General features: G+C 40.5%; 2 protein-coding genes across 7 annotated transcripts in view; one reads left to right on the plus strand and one right to left on the minus strand.

The window, feature by feature from the left end:
* The window catches only part of CTNNA3 (catenin alpha 3), a 419,154-nt gene that overhangs the window by 281,165 nt on the left and 115,376 nt on the right, over window positions 1-22,613 (minus strand). The window lies entirely within an intron of this gene.
* The window catches only part of LRRTM3 (leucine rich repeat transmembrane neuronal 3), a 95,123-nt gene that overhangs the window by 60,128 nt on the left and 12,382 nt on the right, over window positions 1-22,613 (plus strand). For 2 of the 5 annotated variants that reach the window (XM_030275555.4, XM_002189857.7), the window contains one exon: window positions 18,846-20,417. The exons of 1 other annotated variant lie outside the window; for it this stretch is intronic. In XM_030275555.4, coding sequence (XP_030131415.4) covers window positions 18,846-19,058 — 213 coding nt within the window. In that variant the 3' untranslated portion in view covers window positions 19,059-20,417. Of the gene's footprint in view, window positions 1-5,846; window positions 6,344-18,845; window positions 20,418-22,613 lie in introns of those variants that run through there. 2 more of the 5 variants (XM_072930783.1, XM_012574367.5) reach the window with 2 other exon arrangements.

Raw genomic sequence — 22,613 nt, forward strand, 5'->3', positions numbered from 1 at the left:
GAGTGAAACCACACAGCTCAGCTGTTACAAAGCTTCCCCCATGCCCTCAGCGTCATTTCAGCACGTAATAAGGAAGTTCACCATCCAGTTCACATTCCCTACCACACTCTCATTCACTGCCAGCTTATTCTCTAGTACCTCAGTCAAATCAGCACACGTGAACAGGTTTGTGTACAGTACCCATTGTTTTTACAGTACCCATTTTATCAGTGGCTAGAAAGACAGCCAATGTCACAAACACATCAAATCCCTGCTTTCTAAACACACTATAAAATACACAAAACAGGCATTCAGATTTCTTCTGTAGTGTTTGCAGCTTCTCTGGCTCCCAGGAAGAAAACGGTGATGCTGACCCTGTGTATCACAAGTGCCACAAGCAGCCTGAACCCCCAGGATATTCTGGTGTCCTGGCACATGTCCTGGGCAGAGCCCCCAGGTCAGGTATGTCCCACAGCTCTGTTCAGCACCTCGTGGCCCTGCTCTCCAGGCCCCCCTCTGCACACCCTGTGTTCTGCTGCTCTCATGTGCAGCCCAGGAGCACAGAGGCACCTCGCAGCAAATGTTCACACAGGCACTTTCAAATCCTCTCTCTCTCATTTTAATATACTGAAGTTCGAGAATTCACACAAGAACATGCAAAAATCAAATAGAGAAGAAAAGCCACTGTGATTATAATAAAAGTTAATTTACTTACCATGCATTTGTCTACAGCTGCTGTGAAAATTGCTTTAACCAGTCCTAGCTGTGGGCTGAGAATGAAATACGTATTTTGAAAGTTTATCAGAAGAAATAGGCATTAATGAAACACTTTGATTTTAAAAGTTAATAAGAACATTGGAAATTAAAGTTCCCAAAGCAACTAGAAGTCTGCCATATTGTATGTGTGTATTGAAGTAAAAAATTAAAATACACGTATGCACAAGGGAGAGACTTAAAGAATTGCCATTGAAGAGTGCAACAGCACAGTACTTCTTCAAGGGCAGCATTAAAGAGATTTCTGTTTTGCTCCCCACCTGGAGAAACAGCAGATCCCAAAAGAACTGAGACACAGGACCAAAAACATAAAGGATTTCCTTGAAAATCACAAAAAGTGTAAGGACTTTTCACCTAGACAGGTTTGAAATCTCCTTTAGTACTGCTATCCTGGCCAAATAGATTTTTCCAGAGGAAAAGTTCTTCACAACTGGACCAATTCCCATATTAATTAATGTCTGATTCAGCTTAAAGTGCTGATCTTGATGAAACGTGGTATCAATTATGACAGGAGCAGATGTTTTTGTAACATCATCACCACTGATTTTCAATGACTTCGCAGGCTGTTACACACACCAAACCACAGTGTACCTCACCATACTCCTCCCCAAGAGCTGTAACTGCAGCTGAGAGCCAAATGCAGTTTGACTGTGCAGGGGGGCCATGGGATGTTAGAAATACCAGCCAGTGCACAACCTGACTGTGGCTTTTAAAAATCCCATGACAATAACCAGATGCACCAAGTACCAACCTGGGGCTTTGTACTTGTACCCCACTAACACATACTGAGCCCCGATGGCCCCAAACAAACTGGGAGACCTCTGAGAGCACCAAATTACATCCTTTCCCAATACTCTGAAATCTTCATTCAGTGAATCCTTTCACCCTGATTTATAGTAAGTGAGTGATGATCCAAAGCCTGGATTTGGGGGATTATCCAAGGACTAAGAGTACCTTTGTCCAAGAGAGTGAATATATCCGTCAGTCTCTCACTGTTGATTCAGGAGTCAGTTGAAAATACTATTTGATCAAAGTATCCATAATGCTTTAAAGGCCTGTAACAGATCAGATCGAATACTGAGACATCAACCTTCAATTCTTACCATGTATTTGAACAGAGATACAGCAATGCATCACATTTAAGTGGGTGCCACAAAAATTGGAAATGCCTATGAAACTGGTAGGATACCAGCAATTAAAAGAATAAAGGAATGTTTTACAGTGACTAGTTTAAAGATCTCTATCCTATACTTTTACCAAGTTAATTTGGCAATAAGCAGCCAATAACATCAGGAATAAGTATGTATATAGTTCTCTAATCTAAACATTCTTTTCAGTCCAAAGTCTACTTGTGTGTACAGACACCATAAGCAACTGTTTAAGCCAAAAAAAAAAAAAGTGTAGCAGGAAAACTGTTATGCTAAAATGTTTCTGCAAAAATATTTTCTCTTAAAAAATGTAAATTAAATGGAATTTCTGTTATTTAGTCCAGATTTATCTGTTAACAAGCTGCCAGTTACTTAGTTGAGGCTACAAAGGCTGAACTCTACTGGAGGACCCAATACCCCCTTTGGTGGCAATCAACATTAGATTTGCTGTGAACAAAGCACCTTGGGATCCCTTTTCAGACATCTGGTAAAAAACCTCTTTGCATACCCTATTAACCAGTACATGAGAAAAGTACTTTACAGTTCAGAAAAACAGAAATAGTATTTTATAGTATAAATGTATCAGACTTCTATTTGTCACATCTATATAGACAGTATGGTAATGGCAGTATGGCATTTTTTGTACGTGGGTCACCATAAATACTTGGAATTATATTACATTTCTCAAACCTGAAAAGTGGGGCCTCATCCTGTGACTTGTGCTTCTTGGCACATCTACCTTAGACTTGCAGCAAATATTTCTGCAAATCTGAAAGAGCCAAAACTAGAGATTTTAACATAACCTACAAACCAATTGGTTTCCAGAGCCTGTAATACCCCAGTTATGACATCTTCATGATTAACAGGGCTTTCACATGGGCACTGGAGCAGTGTCTGCTTAGGTGATGGAGGAGTCCACCTGTTTCACTGGAAACTAATACTGACTCTATCACCCAGGAATAGCTTAGAGGTTTAAAACGTCCTAAAAATGAGCCACTGGGCTGGTTGGTTTGACAAGTACTTGCCAAGAGGAAGTATCCTAGACGTTCTGAATACATCCTGAATTACTGAGGGGAAAAATGGACTTTTATGTGCACACGGGACCTCTTGCCCCTGCAGATGACCACTTCCCTTCCCTGCTAGCCAGGGCCAGCCTTTGAGGAGCCAGGACATGAGGCAAGGGGGACATCAAGAGCCTCTCTCTTTGTGCCCCTCTCAGTGCCTCTTCACTTGGTGTTCTAGTAACATGCAAGCCAAGCAATCATTCATGCCCTGGTTTTGAAGACCCTGAGTGAGTGTTTTGCAATGTAAAGGTGGAATAGCATGCTTAATTTGGGGTTTTTCCCCCTAAAACAAGAAGGGATTTGTATCATCAAAATAAATGTAGGAAAAACAGGAAAAGCCGGTCCTATCCAGACTTACAACACCTTAATATCACAACACATACAAGAACAGTTTGAATGATCTGGATGAAACAGGGTTCACACTGGAGATGTGGTTCATTTTAATGTTGCACATGCTGTCCAAAGCAGTGGTGCAATGCTGAGCAAGGGAAAAGACAGCTGCCAGGGGCACTGTGAGTTGTTTAATTAAAAGAAGCTATGTCCTGGCCAAGGCTTTATGTTAAGCAATTTGCTGTTTAAGCAACCACCTGTTCCATCAAGTTAGAGCTGGCTCTAATTGCGAAAAAAAAATGTAGAGACTAAGCTGAGAAGTATTTATAATTCTCCAACACTGAAGAAAAATAAAAAATTTAAAAGGACATACAGTTCTAGCCATCAAAGCAGAAGATTCCATAAAATCAGTATAAAACACGTTTGTTGAATGTAGTTTAGATGTTAGAAAATGCACTGAGCAGGCACATTCCTGATTATAGAATAAAACAATAAAGACTCTGCCAATCCTCATTCTACCACATGCACACAACGGAGCTCTCAGGAGTAAGTGCTGAGCTGAGCCACACATCCAGAGAGACACCCAGACAGCAGCACCACGCACAGCTGTGTCAGCAGCAGGGCACACAAGGACAATGAGCGAGCAGCTGTCCCAGCAGCTCCCCTGGTGCTCACACAGCTCAGGGGTTACAGGCCCAGCACAGCAGGCAGGCTGAAAGGAGCCCTGCCCCAGGGGAACAACACTGGAGATACATCAGTAAATTACACTGTGGCAAAGATTGCCACAGCTCTGACACTGAGCACTGAGGCTCCCGAACACTCTGCTCTCACTGCCTTCATTTTCCCAATCGGACACCTAGACAAGCTTAGCTTTGTATAACTTTCTTACAACACGTGCACTTTTCAGTGGAGGTCCTATCCCAGCAATATCATCCTGCTTCTCATCTTTTGGCTGAGCTGCAATGTCCTTAATTTACCCAAACAAGCGGCAGGAGCTAAAGGCTGCCTTGCCCACACCCCGAGATCTCTGCACAGCTCAGCCAGGCTTCACTCTGGGCTGTGGGCAGCAGGAATTCGCCCTCAGAGCTGGGAGCAGCACAGCAGGGCCAGTGCAGGAGGCACAGCCAATGCACACAGGTAACACGCTGCCTGCTCAGTGCAGTAAAATCCCACAGTCCAGAGACTCTGACTGCTGCAGGGAAGCCAAGAGTGATACAAAACAGCAGCAGGCTGCTCAAACCTCTTCAGCAGTGGAAAGGAACAGAAAGGACAGGTAGATGAAGGATTGAGCCTAGAATGCTTTCAGGATTTGTTTGTTTGTCTGCCTCACTTTCTTTTAGTCAAACAACATATATGAAAACACCACATGCTAATTGAATAAAAACCAGAAAATAAAGGCTATCATAAACTGAAAATCCATTTAGGCTGTATGTATTGCTCTTAAAGAATAAAAGATAATTTGTTAATGAAGAAGAAATGAACATATCAACAATTCAATACAAATCATCAGCCCAAGCAATTGCATTAGGTTCTGTGAATGGTAAATAACTTTTGCTCTCTTCATTTTTGCTCTTTAAAGCTTTTCTTTTTAAACAAAACAAAAAAAAAAAAAAAAAAAAAAGACAAAGCATGTTATTTATTCAAATTACATAACTACTTCTCAGAAAATGAATTTATTAGAGTGTTTTGAAAGCTCTACTGCAATTTTTACATTTATTCCAGAAAGTGAATGATGGCATGTACTGAAAAAGTTGTCTATCTAGGATGCTAAGTGGCTTCTCTTACAGATACAAACCAAGCTTAAAATTAATTATTCCTCCTTTCCTTGCTGCACTCTTCTCAAGTTGCCATTTTATCTCTGGAGTAGTTCATAAGATAATTCTTTTCATCCCTTTTCTCAGTAACATTAAGAAAAGGGTTATCTCTGAATATGAGGGTATAATTTTACTTTCTTTTAAACCATCAGTTATTACTCCTATATAAGCCAACTTTCAACCATTTCTGCTTTGAGATTTGAACGTCAATCTGCTCTGCAGAAACAGAGAAAGTAAATCCAGCCCTGCCTGAGCAGAGGCAGTGGGCTGGCAGTGCCAGCCTGGCACACAGCCCTGCTGTGGCCAGTGGATCTGAGGCAGAGCTCCACAGCACAGGGAGCAGTGCAGGAGCTCCCTGGGAGCCTCTCCTGCCCTGCATGCACAGAGTGCTTTGCACAGGGCTCTCAGACACCAGGGCCCAACGGTGCCAAAACCATCTTCACATGTGACCTGTGACACAAATGACACAGGAAATGCAAGGTACGAGCTTCACTGGCAGGAAAGCTCCACAGGACTGCTCTGCGCCGACCGTGAAGCCAGAGCGTTTTCTGGGGCAACCACTGCAGCCTTAATCAATCTACACAGCAGTTTCTTTTAAAGTTACTTCATTCTCAAGCCAGCCTTCACTTACCACAGAAATTCATAGAAGTGAACTAAGTGCTTCACCAATCAGTAATCTGGCTGTCTTTCCTAAATCATGCTACTCAAATAATTATGTTATCGCCCTTCTCTTCCAGCACACTGCCAAATCCCACATTTCTACTAAGTCCTCAGATAATCCTAGGAAAAAGCAATCTTCTCTGGGCAGCACTTGGCCCAGACCCATTTCCTGCCAATGCCAGATGCAGAGTGCAGAGGCAATCAAAAACTTTTTGGAAGGCAAATTCCAAGTGAAGCTCAGCCTGTGTGGCTGGGACACAAAGTCCCTCAGAGGCACAGTCTTCTAATGAACTCCTGGGTGACCAAAGGCAGCTGCCTGACTCAGGAGCAGTGCCACAGACTCAGTGCATAACAGGAAGAAGTGAGCAGCACTGAAATCTTCATAAGCTTCCCTTTTATAAATCCTTGTGCTTGTGAAATCAAATAAAAGTTACAAAATGTGTTACTAATATTCATGAGGTTGGAGAATTTTTTTCTGTACAACTGTAAAATCCATTGCTAAAAAACAAACATGACTCATTCCAGTTAACTTCACCAGCTTTGAGGTAAGAACTCTTTCATAGGGAATTTTCCAGTATAAGTTTAAGACTGGCAGATTTCTGCACCAGCCACCTGCATCTTTGGGTAGCTCAGCTGAATAGTTCTCTGTTCATCTATTTTTAATGTGCAAAGCACATTACCAAAAGGAACAAAATGATAAATAGCAAACTATTATTTAAAAAGGCAGAAAACATCTCTGTCACATAAAGTTCTATCAAATATTTCTCTCTTATTCTAAAATCCCCCTAAAGAACTTCTGTCCAAATATTTTAAAAAAAGGTTTGTAAATCAGATGCGACCTCTGTTTGACATCTGATTATGAAATTGGGTCAGATTTTTCAGCCCACCTACTGTGCATACTAAATAGCACAAACCCAGATTTTGAAAAAGCAGTACTAGAAATTACTTTTGCTTTAGTCATTCTCATGCAAATTCTTGTAGCCAAAGTTTTACACAAAGGTTTTCAAAGCAGATGGCTTTAAATAGGAGTTTGTGAGAGGTAAAGTTAGCTAAGACAATTCTCTGTGGAGCCACACAGTGGTGTCTCCAAAGCCCTTGGCTCATATACCAGCTGTGCTGGTCCTTCTGCAGGTCTGCTCAGCACCCAGAACCAGTGCTGCAGGCTGTTGGAATCTGTGCTATTGGTGATTCTGAGATTGTAGAAAGTCTCTGCCTTTCTGCCCCGTTGCCAAAGAAGAAGCCATAATTCGTCTGTGCTGTTTCAAGGTTGTTTATTCTGTTTATCTCTAACATGTTCTGCTGCCCTGCCGCAGCTCTGTCCTGCAGGGCAGCGTGTGGGGCTCTGCCCTCAGTGGGATGGTACAAACATTAAATACCACAAACTACCTGTGCTGGATTTACAATAACGTGCCAATATCTGTCACCTACGTTGGACAGTGTGTCCCCAGCCTAAACCAACAGAAAAATGCCAACACCACAGTGAAACATGGAGGGCATGAAGAAGGAGAAAAAGGACAAGACACACCCAATTCCTCCATCTTGTCCCCTCTGAACTCCTAATCTAGAAACCTAAAATTTTACTTTTGCACCCGTGTCACACTTAATTATTACTGATATCAAACACTCAGAGCTTGTAATTCATCCTGTAGGATTGAAAACTCTTTTCCATGGACAGAGATCACAGCCAGTGTCTCTGGGGGCTCTGTCCAGGGGGGTTCCTGACCCCTGCCAGGGTCCCAGGCCCTCCAGGGCAGCCAGCAGCCCCTGATTGAGAGCATGTTTCCAGCAGGGATCTCCTACCACCCAGAACAGCAGAACCACAAGAGCACTCCATGGTGACCCACCAGGTGGAGAAACCCAGCTCCTCCTCACCAGCAGAACGCACTGGAGCTGGGAATGCCAGCCCAGCAATATGTGAGCAAGCTGCCACTGCTCCTTTGCCAGCAAGCCTGTACAGAGAGCAGCACTCCTCACCAGGGGCACCATCTGACCTTTGGGTGCTTTATGGCTGCCAAACACTAAAACAGAATTTATGACTGCATAGTCACACTACTCAGAACCACTTCTGCCTTCAAACTCCTGACACTCTACAGGTGCCATCAGAGCCTTACATATGGGACAAGCCAGAGTCTGCACCTGGTTTTTGATTGCTACGTTCAGAGAGAGTGCAGACATGACTAAGAAACTTGAAAGGAAAAAACTAGGGTCCACACCACATCCTGATGCATGACACACACCAGACACTGATCTGCCCAAGCAGCTAGATGATAACGAACAACTGATGCAGGGATTATCTACATTCTGTCCTGACAACTTAATTGAGTCATTTAATTAGTAACAGCCATCAAATATTGCACTGGCACTGTTAGTAACTCCATCTATTCTTGGTGGATTACCTTTTTTGTCTATGTTTAATGTCTGAGACGAGATGTGATGATTCTTTGTGACCACCATCCTGCTAATGGCATGGTCTGGCCTGAGCAAGGAACCAATCCTTGAAATTATTATCAAGGTACTCAGAATTGGTCAAAAAGACATAGATGGATTTTTTTTTTTCAACAGAAAATTGCAATTAATGAAATTAATTTAAAAAATAGAAAAATATATACACAATATCTCACTAAAAAGTCTGGAACAGTTGGATTAGACTACAATTTCTCATTATGATTTTAATACTTTATTGCCATTTTACAGATTTAATCAACATTTCAAAAATCAATTTTGATAATCCATATTGATGAAGGTTTAATTACTAAGACAGCATGTGACAAAAAACAGTTAGAACAAAATATTCTAATTCAAAATGAAAATACGTCAAAAATGTCAAAAGTCCTTAATTGTTTTTTTCATTCTAATTCACACCAACATTTCTCAGATTCTTGAATTTCCATCTAAGTGGAAGTTCATGTTCCATCATCACGATCTGCCTAGAGCCAGTTAAGATGGAGCATGAGGCCTCAGAGTGTAAATTTCTCATTTTGCAAAGCAGCAGTATCTTATCCTTAACATGCACAGACCCATTAACACAGGTGGCTCACACATAATCTTATCCTTCTCAAACACAGAGGGAAATCCTTTATGACCAGTACAGCCTTCCCCACCTTGCACCTGCAGGAAGAACCAAGGCCGGCCATGCAGGCCAAGGGACATCCCGTGCACCTGCACATCCTTGTTCCTTCACACTGCTGGGCCTTGCTCTGAGCCTTCCAAGCTTGTCCTGTTTGCCACAGACTTCCCTCACTTGTTCCAAGGGCAAGACCTCTGAATAGAAACACACCCTGTCTTGTACATTCTGTGCAAGTTTCCCTACAGAATTACATAAACCAAATGTATTTACTGCATTGTCTGTCCTATTATCATTTGTTTCAGAAGAATTCAGGCTCCATTCCCCTTTTCCAGAGCAGACCTGCTAGAAGCACTGCCAGTTCCACACCCATTTTGTGTGTTCCCCAAAGTCCTGTGGGCTCTTGCTAGACATGGTGGGTTTAATACTGCTTAACATCTCAGACTGCATGAAAAGAACCATCCTCTACCTACTCATAGTACCCAAAATCCTGCAAGCAGCTTTTTTATCACAAGGCAACCTGACCCCATCTTGACCTGAAGGAAACATGGTGACCCAAAACAGCCATGCAGCAAGGGCTATGGATTACTCTCTCCACAGCTGAAGTAAGAAAATAAACATATTTGTATGGGTTCTAGCAAAGAACAAAGCGACTGAGTGTAACTGGCTGGCTCTAAAGAAATATCCCAACCAATCTGCCCTTCCCTCACTGCTCAGGATTTCTTTAATAAAGAGGAAATGCATTTTACCTGTACAAATCTGAAAGGAATACCACTGAAAGGCACCAAGTGGTGAGCAGGATGGGGCTTTAAGCACTCCTCGGTCAAAAAGGCCACAAAGAGTCAGGAGAGTCCAGAGAGGCAGAGGTAGCCCAGGGAGGCAGAGGTAGCCCAGGGAGGCAGAGACGTATAGAGGGGCAGCAGGAAAGAGTGGAAAGGATAGCCTGGCTATCAACAAACTGTCACTTCATATTTGGAATGTCTCTCCCAGATATTAGAGAAGTTAACATTAAATTGACCAAGCAATGCTTTCTTGCCCTGAGAAATTCGTAGTCCTAAACTGAGGAATGGTTTCGTTTTGGACAATTCAATACATGAACAGCCAGCCTGAGTGCCACGCAAATGACACAACAGCAGTGCAACTAATACGCATGACAAATATTTTAACAAGTGCAAACAGTAACACAAATTAGAAATAAAAAAACCCTAGCATATATTGATATACTGCTTGGTCAAAAAATATAGTATGAAGGCCACTTAAAGAGAGAAATAAGTTTAAAAAAAGAAAACTTTTTCATTAGTATAAATATCAAACAATGTATGTACAGGATGTGATGGTTGAGGAAAAGAAACAATCTATTATTACTTCCATCACATCAGAAAATAACAATTTTTTATCAGTCAGGTATATACAGTAACCTTATTAAGAACCTTTACTGAGAAATTAATGATCAATATATCCCATGCTTCCCATCCATGAAATTTATAAATTATATTAAGCCCTGCTCTTGCTTTTCAAGCTGTGTCTGGTATTAATCTTCTGTTGTAATATCATTCCATTTTTAACCAACATTGTTCTTTAATTTACTTAAATAATTACACAGAGCCCATTCAGTAATGTAATCGGAAATACTTCACTCAGAAGAGTTTTATAAAATTATACTGTTCTAGTTTAGAACTAAACAAAACAACCACTTCTCAATTCATGGTAAAGTCCAAGAACCAACTCCGACAAAGTATTTTATTTAAACATTAAACATAAATTTCACTCTTCTTTTAGATATATTCTTTTCTATTAACTTTTCTGTTAGAAATTTTTGGTTTAAATTCTTCTGTGTTTAGAGTTGTTTCTCTCAATATCCGTTAGGATGTCTCTTCTCTCTGTGTGAACATATAATTTCTCCTACCACTAACAAAGAAGAGGGACTTGATTCCAGGAGAGCTTCTGCCAAAATTGCAGTAGCATTTTGGCATCATTCAAAGGGTTTTTGTAAGATATATGAAAATGCTGTTGTGTTCCAACAATTAGAAAACATCAATATGCTAGTTATTCAACTGAAGTGCAATGGTAGCTATATGGCGAACTGGTCTTTTGCCAATTTAAATTATTCTTTGAAGAGATGATCCTCCACTGCTCTTTTAACAACACAAACCCACCCCACAGAACAAAGGAAGGAAGGATGCAACAAGAACACCAGGAATTCTGTGTAGCATGCATTACATTTTCATGAGAACAGCTGCATTACACAGTGCAAAATAGACTTCAAATAGGGAACACTTCCTGCAATAAACAAACCATTTTAGTTTTAGCAAATTATTAAATCCCAAGGGAATCTGTCTGTATCCTTCAACTAATGTAATGATTTGCATGCAAAACTCAGCATGTGGGGCACATTTGGATTTGAGTCAGGTACTTTAAGGGAAACTGAGACCATAAAAATCAGCAAATGGATTAAAGCAGACTCAGTATAGGCTTTCCATCTCTGATAGGTATGCCTGGATTAGTCACTGGAATAATATTACTCATATTTTAAACTGATGCAGGCTGTGAATGTTAAGTTTTTAAATAATTTGAGAGCACTGTGCACAAAGCAACACCACTCCATAGAAACAAATTGTTTGAAATATAAAGAGGAATTTCTATTGCAACACACCTGGGACTGAAATCAAAACCCTGTGATTAATATCCTCATTGTTCAGGAGTAGTTTCCTATGCCCAAAGGGGCATTTTGATGTTATGCCTTTAAATGATCAGCACACACCAGGCAGCTCGAGGCGTGCTTTGCCTCAGCACAGCACCATTAAAGGACACAGAGGTACCAGAGCAGGGGAACTGAGGGGTTGGGGGGGTATTGTTTGTGTTTTTAAACCATTCCTACGTGTGTTTTTTACACAATTCCTATGGCTCTGGGACTCGGGATCACATGGGAATATCCCTGATGCTGTATCACTGACCACTGAATGCCTCAAAGTCCCTGGCACTCAGCTGCCAGTGCTGCAGTGGAACAACGTGGCTGCACACCCCTGCACCAGCTGAAGAACATCCTGCCTGACACACACCATGCTAATAAAATTAAGCATGGCTGCATCTGCAGGAGGGGCTTTGCCAGCACTCTGCTGAGTCAGTGTCTTGGCTTTAGCTACCAGAACATTGTGGATTGTTTGACAGGATTCTGTCAGCTGCAGATATGACAGGAAAATTTGTCCTCCAGAAATATCAGGAGAAAAGCATCAAACACCAACTTTTGGTTGGGTTTTGTGGGGGGTGTTTTTTTGTTTTTTTTTTTTTTTAATTGGTGCCCCATTTTAATCTCAAGATACCTGTAATACAGAATACAAATTAAATACATAGTTTGTCTTCAACTCAGTTTCTACACACTAGATTTTGGGAAAATCAAGCTAGCAGAGTAAATAAGCCCTCCTCCTCACTGTCAGACACACATCCCTCTTCCCTTCAGAACTACAAGTCTTGTGGTCCTGGCTTATGACATCCCAGGGAAGCCCACTTCATCCAAAGACATGCAGGTGTCATCAGCTCATTCCACCAGGCAAGCCACAGCACATGCAACACTTGGCCAGATCAGCCTTTGGACAGCCCAGAATAGTCACAATCCCACTCCATGCAGCAGCAAAACTGTTTCAGTTTTGTCAAGCGCTGACAACTAATACTCTAAACTCAGAACCACAGAGTGTGGTTTCACTGTTTGTCTCAGCACCACCAGACTCTCCTCTATCTGAAAGCCTCTTTCGGGATATATCACTTAAGGGAAGAGAGAGCAAAAGGGCATCTCAGTGAAAAGCAGCCAAAGAGACAGTGTAGACTGCAAAGAAAAGCAAAGGTGAATGAGAAAATAGACTAATGGCAGCCAGCATCAATATAACTGGAAGATGGAGAGCATACATAAATTATTAATATGGTCAGTAATAAGGATTCTTCATCCCTAAGACAGAAATAGAGGGAAAACTATAAAACAAAGCAAGCAAGAAAGGTTAAGATTTGGAAGATAAGAGAGACAAAGGGCAAAGCATAAAAAGGATGATGTCGACATCATCAGTTTATCAAGTTCCTTGGTATTTTCTGAACCCCCTCTTACTGGGGTTTTAATAACTTCAGCTTTCACTAAATTTAGAATTTAACCTTCACAGTTAGATGCACAAACTATATAAAATTTCCCAACTGTTCACACACTGAAAAGTAAAACTAGCTAAAGATTGTATCAATAAAAATGCTTTCATTTTCTTAAGGTAAACTCATGACCTGTGGAGTTTGAGTTGGGTTCTGAATACTCAGAGTAGCTAATACTCCAACTTCTGGTTCATTCACTGTTGTTTATTCTGCTGCTGTTTTATTTCTCTGTAAACAAGTTTGATGAAAAGTAATGAGATTGCCTGTTATAGTACTTAGGGGATATGAAAATTGCCTGTTACATTAAAATAATTAGAGAAGAAAATAAGATCATATTAATCGCACTCTACAGAAGCCTCCCCAAGGTATGTGAACCCATCCTCTGAGGAACACAAACAATGCTACTTAGAGCCCACTGATGGCCCAAAAAGTTCAGCTATCAACCAAAACAGGAACAATTAATAAAAATCTGTGAAGATAACTGCAGTTGATGTTGTAAATAAGTGGATATTGCAGCTGGAAGTCTACAGTGGGTTTTGCTCATTATGAGAAACACCCCTGATTACCATGCACAGATCTTGCTCTCCCAAGCACCAAGTGAGCCCTTGGGCTTGGGGAAGACTTGCTGCACGAGCAGGCCCCAGGCTCTTCACCTGAACAAGGCACCCTGATGTTCAACTGAGCCTGGCTTGGACAAGCTTTGAAGAACTCTAAATCACTGGTTGTTCTACTTTGGGATACAAGATGTTTTGCTTTAAGGGAGACAGACCTCCCCTAACATGAAACATATCTATAATGTAAATCCAATTAATTTCACTTGTTTTCTTCTAAGCATTCTAGAACTTTCAGAGAAGGGAAGGGGGTGCACTGGCCTCTTCCAGGGCTTGTTCAGATGATTACCAAGTGTGCAGGTACAATATACACACATTACCTACATATGTGGCTCAAACACACATTCTCTGAGACATCTCTACAAATTCACTGTGTCTTTTTTAATGTGCTTTTATTCATACAATTCCCTTGTATTTTAAGATAAGCTATAGATTGCTAAATAGAGAATTATAACTAAGATACAGTATGATGCTCAAGTTCTCCAAGCTGCAACAAACCTTACTAAAACAAAAGACAGCTCCCTTCTATCTGCAACAAAAGCTTGCTAGGCAATATTCCCATTTGAGTCCATCATTTATCCAGCATCCAAAGTAAAAGCTTTATCTGTGTTGATTCACTTTTAGTCCCACAAAGTTCAGTGCTGTTGTTTTTAAATGATACCTTGGTAATTATGCCTTCAGAGCCCATCTGATAAACACCAAATCTTGCATACAAATTAAAAATAAATGAGAAGCCTAAAAAGGTTAGTGCTCAGTTAGATATGGATCTAATTGTAATAACATTTTAGAGCTACTTTAAGATAATGTACACCTCCATTAAATATTATGAACTATATTTCAAGCAACTGAATGGATTAATCTTTATTTAGTCACACACTCTCATACCTACTTCCTTAATTCCCTTTACTACATTAGAACTTCAAGGACTGCTATTAAAAGGAAATAAAAATCCAAAACTGCAGGTTGTTCAAATTAAAAACAAAACAAAAACAAACCAACCAACAAATAAAACCCACACAGACAAAGAAATCCACACAATTAAAAAAAACACAACAAAACAAAAACAAGGAGATATTTACTTTGTCAGGCAGAAGAGTATAACTTGTTCATTTTTCTAACATTATTAGCAAGCATAAGTGTCTAACTGAAAAAATGTAATACATACTCCTTTCAGTGTCAAGCACGCAATTAGAGCTAATCAAGATACAAGTTGTTCTCATCTTACAAATGTCACATTCATTGCAGGAAGTAAAGATCTTAAGTAAATATCACCCTGTTCAAATTTTAGGAAAATTAACAACATGAAAGACAAAATGCCCAGCAACTAGGAAACCATGACTCATTATGTCTTAGCCTGAACACCAGTGAACTGAACCAGTGGAATACAAAACCTTTTCCTTCTGCTTTCTCTTCTTTGTTATCATCTTAATTTTAAGAAGAAAGGGCTTAGCAGCTGTTAGCAGCTGTTCACTCTGGCATTTCAAAAACTGGCAAAGGTGACTATCAGAATTAGTATGTGCAAATTGCTGATTTTTTTTTTCAATTACTTCTACTTTATCAAATCTACATTGACGTAAAAAAATAGCCTGGTTTTCCCATGGAATCTATCAGTAGTTGAATGCTCTCTACAATCACTTCTAATCCTCAGAAAATATCACTTTACTGCTCAAGTTTCCAACATTCAAAGCAAAGCTTCAGAAGTTCTGGTCTCTGTTTGTCAAGGTAATTTTTAGTTTTTAATGACACCCTTTCTTTCCCAGGGAATGTGCTGCATCATTAATTACTGAAAAGTCATGTTGAACACTGAACAGGAAAGATAACTATTACAGATGGACTATAATTCCAATCATGCACTTAGTAAAGATTTTTTAAGTATCAATATAAGCCTAGGGCATTCAGTCACTGAAAAAACTGAAGCCTAGACACAGCAGCTACTTCAGTAAAAAAATCATTTTGTTTGTACTGCCATGGAGCCAATGGGTCCTTCGCTTGTGAGTGGCTCAAGTGATGGTTGAAAATACTTAAAAGGATTTCAGGTTCCTCATCTGCCTTTTGCTTCCTCACTCTGGTCTTTCTCTGCCAGGAATGTGCAATTTAGTCTGACAGAGCAGTGAAGGCTGGGCACAAAGCACCTCTTTGGATTCAGCTGCATTGTTTCTCACAATGTGGGACCCCAAGTTAACCACAGATGAACATGTTAGAATAGGAAAATTGCCAAAGCCAAGCAGGACACATGAGACATCCCATGACTATGCAGCAGAAAAAAAAAGCAAGAGTTCCTCAGTACTGGAAATTCTTTCATCTGTACAGGTGTGCCCTTTGAAGAGAAAACACAATTCTCCCTCACCAAGAGGCCATTAACATTTGTGTGAAGAACAATTCTGCTGTTCAGTGAAAGCTATTCTTGCTGCTTGTACTTTTGGTAGGTTTTTAGTTACAGCCTGAACTGAGTAGAAAATGAGTTTGAGAGAAGCAGGAAAAAGCCTGAAAAAATCTTTCCCTTTGCATTCAACTCCTCCATGCCACTGACAGGAAACTGGCGGAGTTGATGCCTGTCCTTGGGACATCTCATGTGAAGCTCCCACCAGCTGATCCAACAATACACTGCCCTTTACCAGGCCTGCAGCGCTGGGACTTGGAAAGGTTGAAGTAGATAAACACGAAGAACCACCTAGGAATTGAGAAGTTTGAAGGAAAACAGTGGTCTTTAAGAGTGACTAGAGATTCCTGCAGCCATCTTTTTTCAGCACTTTCAAGGGACAAAACTCAGCCCAAGGCACTCACTGCCTTACAGTGTGGCCTCCTCACAGTGTATGCAAATTACCACAAAAAGTAACTTCTGGTAACTTTACCCCCACAGCTGAATTGCTTCTGGGTAGGGGAGCCAGAAGGATCTGAACTCTAAATCTATGACCGTCACAAATTGGCTGTAACAGATTTATCTATTCCTTTTAAACAAAAGTTTCAGTATGTCCCTTGTTTCACAGCACAGCAGTTTTAAGGGCTTGAAGAAGCAGACAATGAAAGAAAAGGGGCAAGATGAGAATCAGATACGTATTTTCTTTTCATAACTGGCTATCAGACAGCTCTAGGGCATTATAGAGAGAAATTAAGGGACTTGTCACATGCAAGACCTGCCTAAATCACAGGGAGAACTTAAATGCAGGGGAACAGAGGCAGGAGACATAAATGTAGGTACAAACATCATGGCCCTGTCCTAAGACTCCTTATGGAAAAAAAAGTCACAGAGACAAACTGATGGATGGTGAAGTATCAGCTTTGTTTTGAAGTTCATTTGAATAACAAGAATCTTCCCATGGCCACAAATAAAGCATTTCATTTTATTTTGTGTCCATAAAAGCTGTATAGTTCCCTGGTATGTAAGGGCTTGCTTACTTTTTTAATTGATTGCAACAGAAAAACTGTGCATGAAACAGATGAAATTCTCACATATTGACCATATGCTGATATACCACATTCCCGTGCCTATTCTGTATATGACACTCATTACACTGTAATTCTGTACATTTTCAGAATAACACATCACAGCTCTATCACTTCCATTGCTTCTATCCTTTAGCTCATTTCATTCTCCTGTTTCAGTGTGGTTTATGTTCATCCCTCTTCTTCATGATCATCTGTTTTTCAGCTCTGTCATCTTCACGGAAAATACTCCATTGCCCTATTGTAATTTCCCATCACAACATTCTCAAGCCACCCAGAACTGTGGCTGTCCCCTTATGCCTTTATTTTCCAAGTTTTCATTCTCAGGATTCTATGTCTGAGCCTTGAAATCGCCCCAAGAGGTTTGAACACCCCATGTCCATGAAATTTAACAAAGTACCAACATCCTTAGGCTGAAAATATTGCCACTAATTCTAAACACAATACATTCAGAAAAAAAAAATGCAATCTTGTGTCTTATGAAAGCGCAGTCAAGTTCAAGCAATCAGGTAGGAATAGAGGCACAACAGCAGAAGCTTAATAAATGCTGTAAGGCCTTTGCAAGAACCTTTCCCACCGTTGCCAACTGCTGAGATATTCATCTGGAGCTAGGAGCGTTCCTCCCCAGCCAGTTCACATCTGTTTAGAAGTAAATACACTTCTGCAGGCTAGAGAAAATAACCCATTTCCTGCAAATCCTTGTAATTGCTACAGAGAGACCAGACCCAAATTATCTGCCTCCTCTTATTTAAAAATAAAAAAAAAGGAGATTTCCTTTTAGTCTGTGGTAACCTTTCAGCTGCCAGTGATGATCAAAAGAAAAATGAAGAAAAAAAAAATCAACATTCCAAACACTGGACTTCATTCTTTTCATGACTGAACAGAACTATTTTTTAAAATATTCTGGTTTGCCATACAGTTTTGTAAGTACAAACTTTCAGCTGCATTTTCTATGTAAAGTAAATCTAGAGCTTTACACTTCCTGGCTGAAAAGACAGAGGGTTGCCAGAACTTCCCCCTCACTGCACAGAAGTTTAATACTATGCAATGAAATTCAGCTTGCAGAATAGATGCCTTCTTGAATAGAAACTGCAATTTTAAGGCTTCTGAACTGTAAATCTAAGATAAGCTAGGGTGTCCTGATGCTCATCTGAAGCTGAACTCCAGACAATATGAAGCTCACATATCACTGGTAATTAAACATTGCAGTGGGTTTTACTCCAGAATGCTGCCAGAGATGACAACTAGTACAATTGCTGTGATATTATTAGATTATTTATTCATTTCAAAGAACAGGACATTCTTCATAACTAGAAATTTCATCGACACACACCCCACAAGGAATGAAAACAGGAAGGAAAGCTGCAAAGGAGGAGATACAAATAGAGAGGTTCCTTGTTCAGTTACAATGCCAGGAGAGATGAGGTCTCCTTCCCCAAGCACTTCAATAGTAGGAAGCCTCTCACCTGTATTTCCAGGTATCACACTCACTGAAAAATTCAAGCCACTTACTTGAAAAAGCATTTGTATTTTATGTGCAATATTCCCTGACAGAGTGATTATAGCTGAGGTTAATTACATTCTAAAGATAATTTAACTTGAATCACATCTTAATCTTCTCAAACACATTCAAGCACGTACGTAGCCCTGGGCCTCGAGCTCCAAGTTGGTGGAGGTCAGGGTTAAAAACACCGTGGAGAAGAGCAGGGTGTGGGTGGAGAGCACTGGGCAGAGGGACACAGAGAGCAGACACTCTGGTTATCCAACACCCAATTCAGGCGAGAACCATCGGGTAATGCCACTTGGTGCTTTTCCCTCTGTTTCTGCCCTAGATCCCACTGTCCATGAACGTGTCAACGTTTCTGGCCTACGAGCAGCCCACGCTGAGCTACTGCGGGGTGCACCACGAGCTGCTGGCCCACAAGCCCTACGAGGCGGGCAGGCAGGAGGAGGCAGCGGAGGCAGGGCTGGACGCCGAGCTGGACCTGAGCACAATCACCACGGCGGCGCGGATCCAGGAGCACCACGGGCAGCAGCTGGCCTAGGGCGCTGCCTCAGGGTCCCGCACCGGGGCTGCGGCCAAACCCACAGAGAGCACGGACACGCGGGAGCAGACAGTTCCATGGAGTGTAGGATCCCTGTGCAATTAAAAGTCAATCACAAAGATTAATTGTTTCCAGTCTACAATTTGTAATTAGTTCAGTTGTGCAGTATTTTTTTGACTTTAGAGTATGACCCTTGAAAGTGAATCTTTTTCAAAACTCATCCTACCTACCTGTATAAACTGTACAGATGTAATGTATTTTTCATATTGTAAAGTTTCGATTACCAAGAACAACTGGTATGTACAGTGCCATAATTTAATTACATCTTACTTTACAAGCTTCAGTTTCTAAAGCTTCAAATTAACAAAAGTTACTTCTTGTGTTATTAAGTTACTCTGTTTTGTAGGGATCATTTTGTTACTGCTTTTGTGCCCAGACAACTTTAATCTAAAATTCTGTCCTTTGCAGAATATGCACCATTTTTACTGTGTTTAATGTGTAGAATTTTATCTACTGGTTCCAGAGGGAGGGTTTAACTATTCAAACTTCTAAGAAATTATTAAAATATATAGCCAAGTTTTCCTAGAAATTAAAATTTAAAAAAATTAATAATAATTCTCCTCAAACTTACCTGTTGCCTTGAAATACAGTCTCATTTTTAACAACAAAGCTTGGTTATGCAACTGTTAGTCAAGGCTGATGGTATTTTATTAAGTTTCACTGTTCTGCAAGACAATACAAGACAGAAGACTTCAACAGACAGCTACAAAATCTGCTGTGAGAGTCTGCCAAATCAGGCATTTGTATTTTTGCTTAAAGACAAAGGGGTTCAAAACCTACTTCTGTCACAGACAGCTGCTGTGGCAACAGAAGTGGCAACTGAAACAAATCCTTATACTACTCCTGGAATGTAAAATGTCACTCAAAAGAAACATTCACTTGCTGAAAAATCTAGTAATTCAGAACAAATACTTAAAGTTTACAGTCCTTTAACATTATGATAAATCAAACAAAGAAAAAAACCCAAAACCTTTAAAGAAAAAGAAATTAATGTAGTATTAAGTCTTCAATTACTACATTGCTTATTTGTCTGTCATTTAATATCTGGATTGAAGCATTCTTATACCCCATTCTTTTATTTTAAAACTTCAAGGTTTCTCAATACAGTATGAGAGTAACTTTTTATACCACTACACACTACCCTGTAATCATAAAAGATTACAGAAATTAGGAAGACATTATATCATGCTGACTCTGTGAAAAACAAAATGGGAACACAAGCCTTCCAAAATATAGGAAAAAAAGTTTCATATGGTGAAGCAACTTTTTTATAATAAAGAGAAATTATATAACCACTAATCTATTTTTCTGGATCTTTATCCTACCATATCTTCACGTAGCTCCAAAGCAGAAGACTGAATTTTAAAATTAGAGGGCAACTGTTTGTACAAAACAAGGTAAAGAGAATGAAAATTAGCTTCAAAAATTGGTAACAAATCAATCTGCATTCAGTACCTGTTAAGTGGAAATGAAGTGTCAAAATATTATAATACATTGCACTTATTTAAGTGCTTATTTATTAGCACTTAGATTTTGTAACATATTTTGCATAAATTATTTCTTCTTCAAAACACTGTCTTTTTACACCTGCACACTTCAGTTCTGTATTTCTTCACTACACTGGTTCTTGACTCTGTGGTCATCTTCCACAGTGCTGGAATTTTCCTACACACAGCTTGAAAATATATTTTGCTAATTGTCCACTGCCAACAAACATTCAGGAGTCACTCTGGGGCTCAGTGGCATTCGCACTGCAGAAAGAAATTACCTGAATCACTCCACAGCTGGTTTTCAGGTGTAATGTTTTGGCATTCTGGCTACTGGAGCAGGCCTGAGCTGGAAGGAGCAAATACCACCCTCCCAAAAGGTCGTTTCAGTTGTTCTTACTCTGTCCTTCCTACTCTGTACTTCACCCCGCTGTCCTCGAGTATTTGCAGTGTGTGAACAAGGTCCTGGCACAAAGGGAGCTACTCAAAATGCCCAGGTGTTCAAAGGTTCCATTCCCAGCACTGGACACTGGGGAGCTTAGACTGGGGAACATGAGAAAATATTTCCTTATGCAGAGACACAAGAAGTTTTGGATGTGATTTGATTAAAGAGGCACAGCTGGGTAGATATTCACATACACATCAACATTTCCCCTTTTCTCTTATCAGTAGTGAATCAAAGATCCCCAGTTCCAGATGTCACAGGACAAATGGCAAAAGCAGGTCACAAAATTAGCCCCTGACAGATTCCTCATACTCTCACAATCACTTCCCAGGCATCTGAAACACCAGGCTCTCTGTAACCCCAGCAGGCCACTCCAGTGCTCTGCAACATGGATCCAACATCCAGGGCCCAGAGCAGCAGAGGGTGTGTGCTCACCCCAACCCCAGACTCTAAAACATGCCTTTCTGTACATATTCAGTGGATACCCTTTTTTAAAATGGACTACCTCAGCCTGAAACTTGTTATTCTCAGTAAGACGGGTGTCTTCAAGAAAGCTAGATGGCAGGTAGGTACCTTCTCTAAAAGATACTCATGATGAAAAAATCTAGGTTAGGCTAACCCAGAGAAAGACCTACTCCTGAATTCTGACCTTAGCCTGTGTACACCTGCTTGCCAACAGATTTTTGCCAGCTGTGTTCTGATTCTGGTTGCACAGGAACAGGAAATGCTTTTGTTCCATGGATAAAACAGATCAGTATCCCTAACGAAGTCCCAGCCTCCTAGCTAGGTTAGCAAAAAGAAAGGAGCCTGTGGGTTCAAGTATTTATTAAGAGGGGGTCACTCTCATGTATAGTCTCCCTTTGGAGTGAGAGCCACACACCAAGAACAGAAGTAGGCAATGGCCTCTACCTCTGTCTCAGTTAAGTGACACCAGCAGACCCTGGCAGGTCCTTTTACCAAGAAAAGGCTTGGGGGGAGTCATTACACTTGCAAAATACAGACAATACAGAGAAACAACATAACCTCTAGCAATGAAAAACCCAAGACAATTTTAAAAATAAACCTAGCTCCAAGCAAAATTCCCACCATCATCCATCAGTGGATCATGCTTGTCCAGCAATGCACAGAGCTGAAACACCCATTAGCAAAGCAAGCCCAAGTATCTGACTGGAGGTCCCTAGAGAAGGGGGGTGTATAGAAAGATTAATGACTAATTTGACAAATTCCTGCATGTATCTCAAGACAGTAAATAATTTTAAAAAAAAAAACCACCATCTAAACAAGAAAGCAAATGACTGCTTCAATTAAAAAGTTACTAAAATCTGCAGTACAAACTATTCTCAAGTGGTCTGAGAGACACCTCTAACATAAAAATCCATAGAATATACACAGTTTCCACACAGACATCATAAACATCAGACTTCTTTTGGCAGCACACAACCAATGGAAAATGCCAGCCTCAGAAGCAGTGTACTAGGCTTGCTCTACTCAGTCCTTCCATTTCTCTCTGTCTCAAGGCATGTTTTATCTCTTATTATTTCTAATCCTCACACTGGACATGAG

Source organism: Taeniopygia guttata, chromosome 6, assembly GCF_048771995.1.
Source record: "Taeniopygia guttata chromosome 6, bTaeGut7.mat, whole genome shotgun sequence".
NCBI classification, from domain to species: Eukaryota; Metazoa; Chordata; class Aves; order Passeriformes; family Estrildidae; genus Taeniopygia; species Taeniopygia guttata.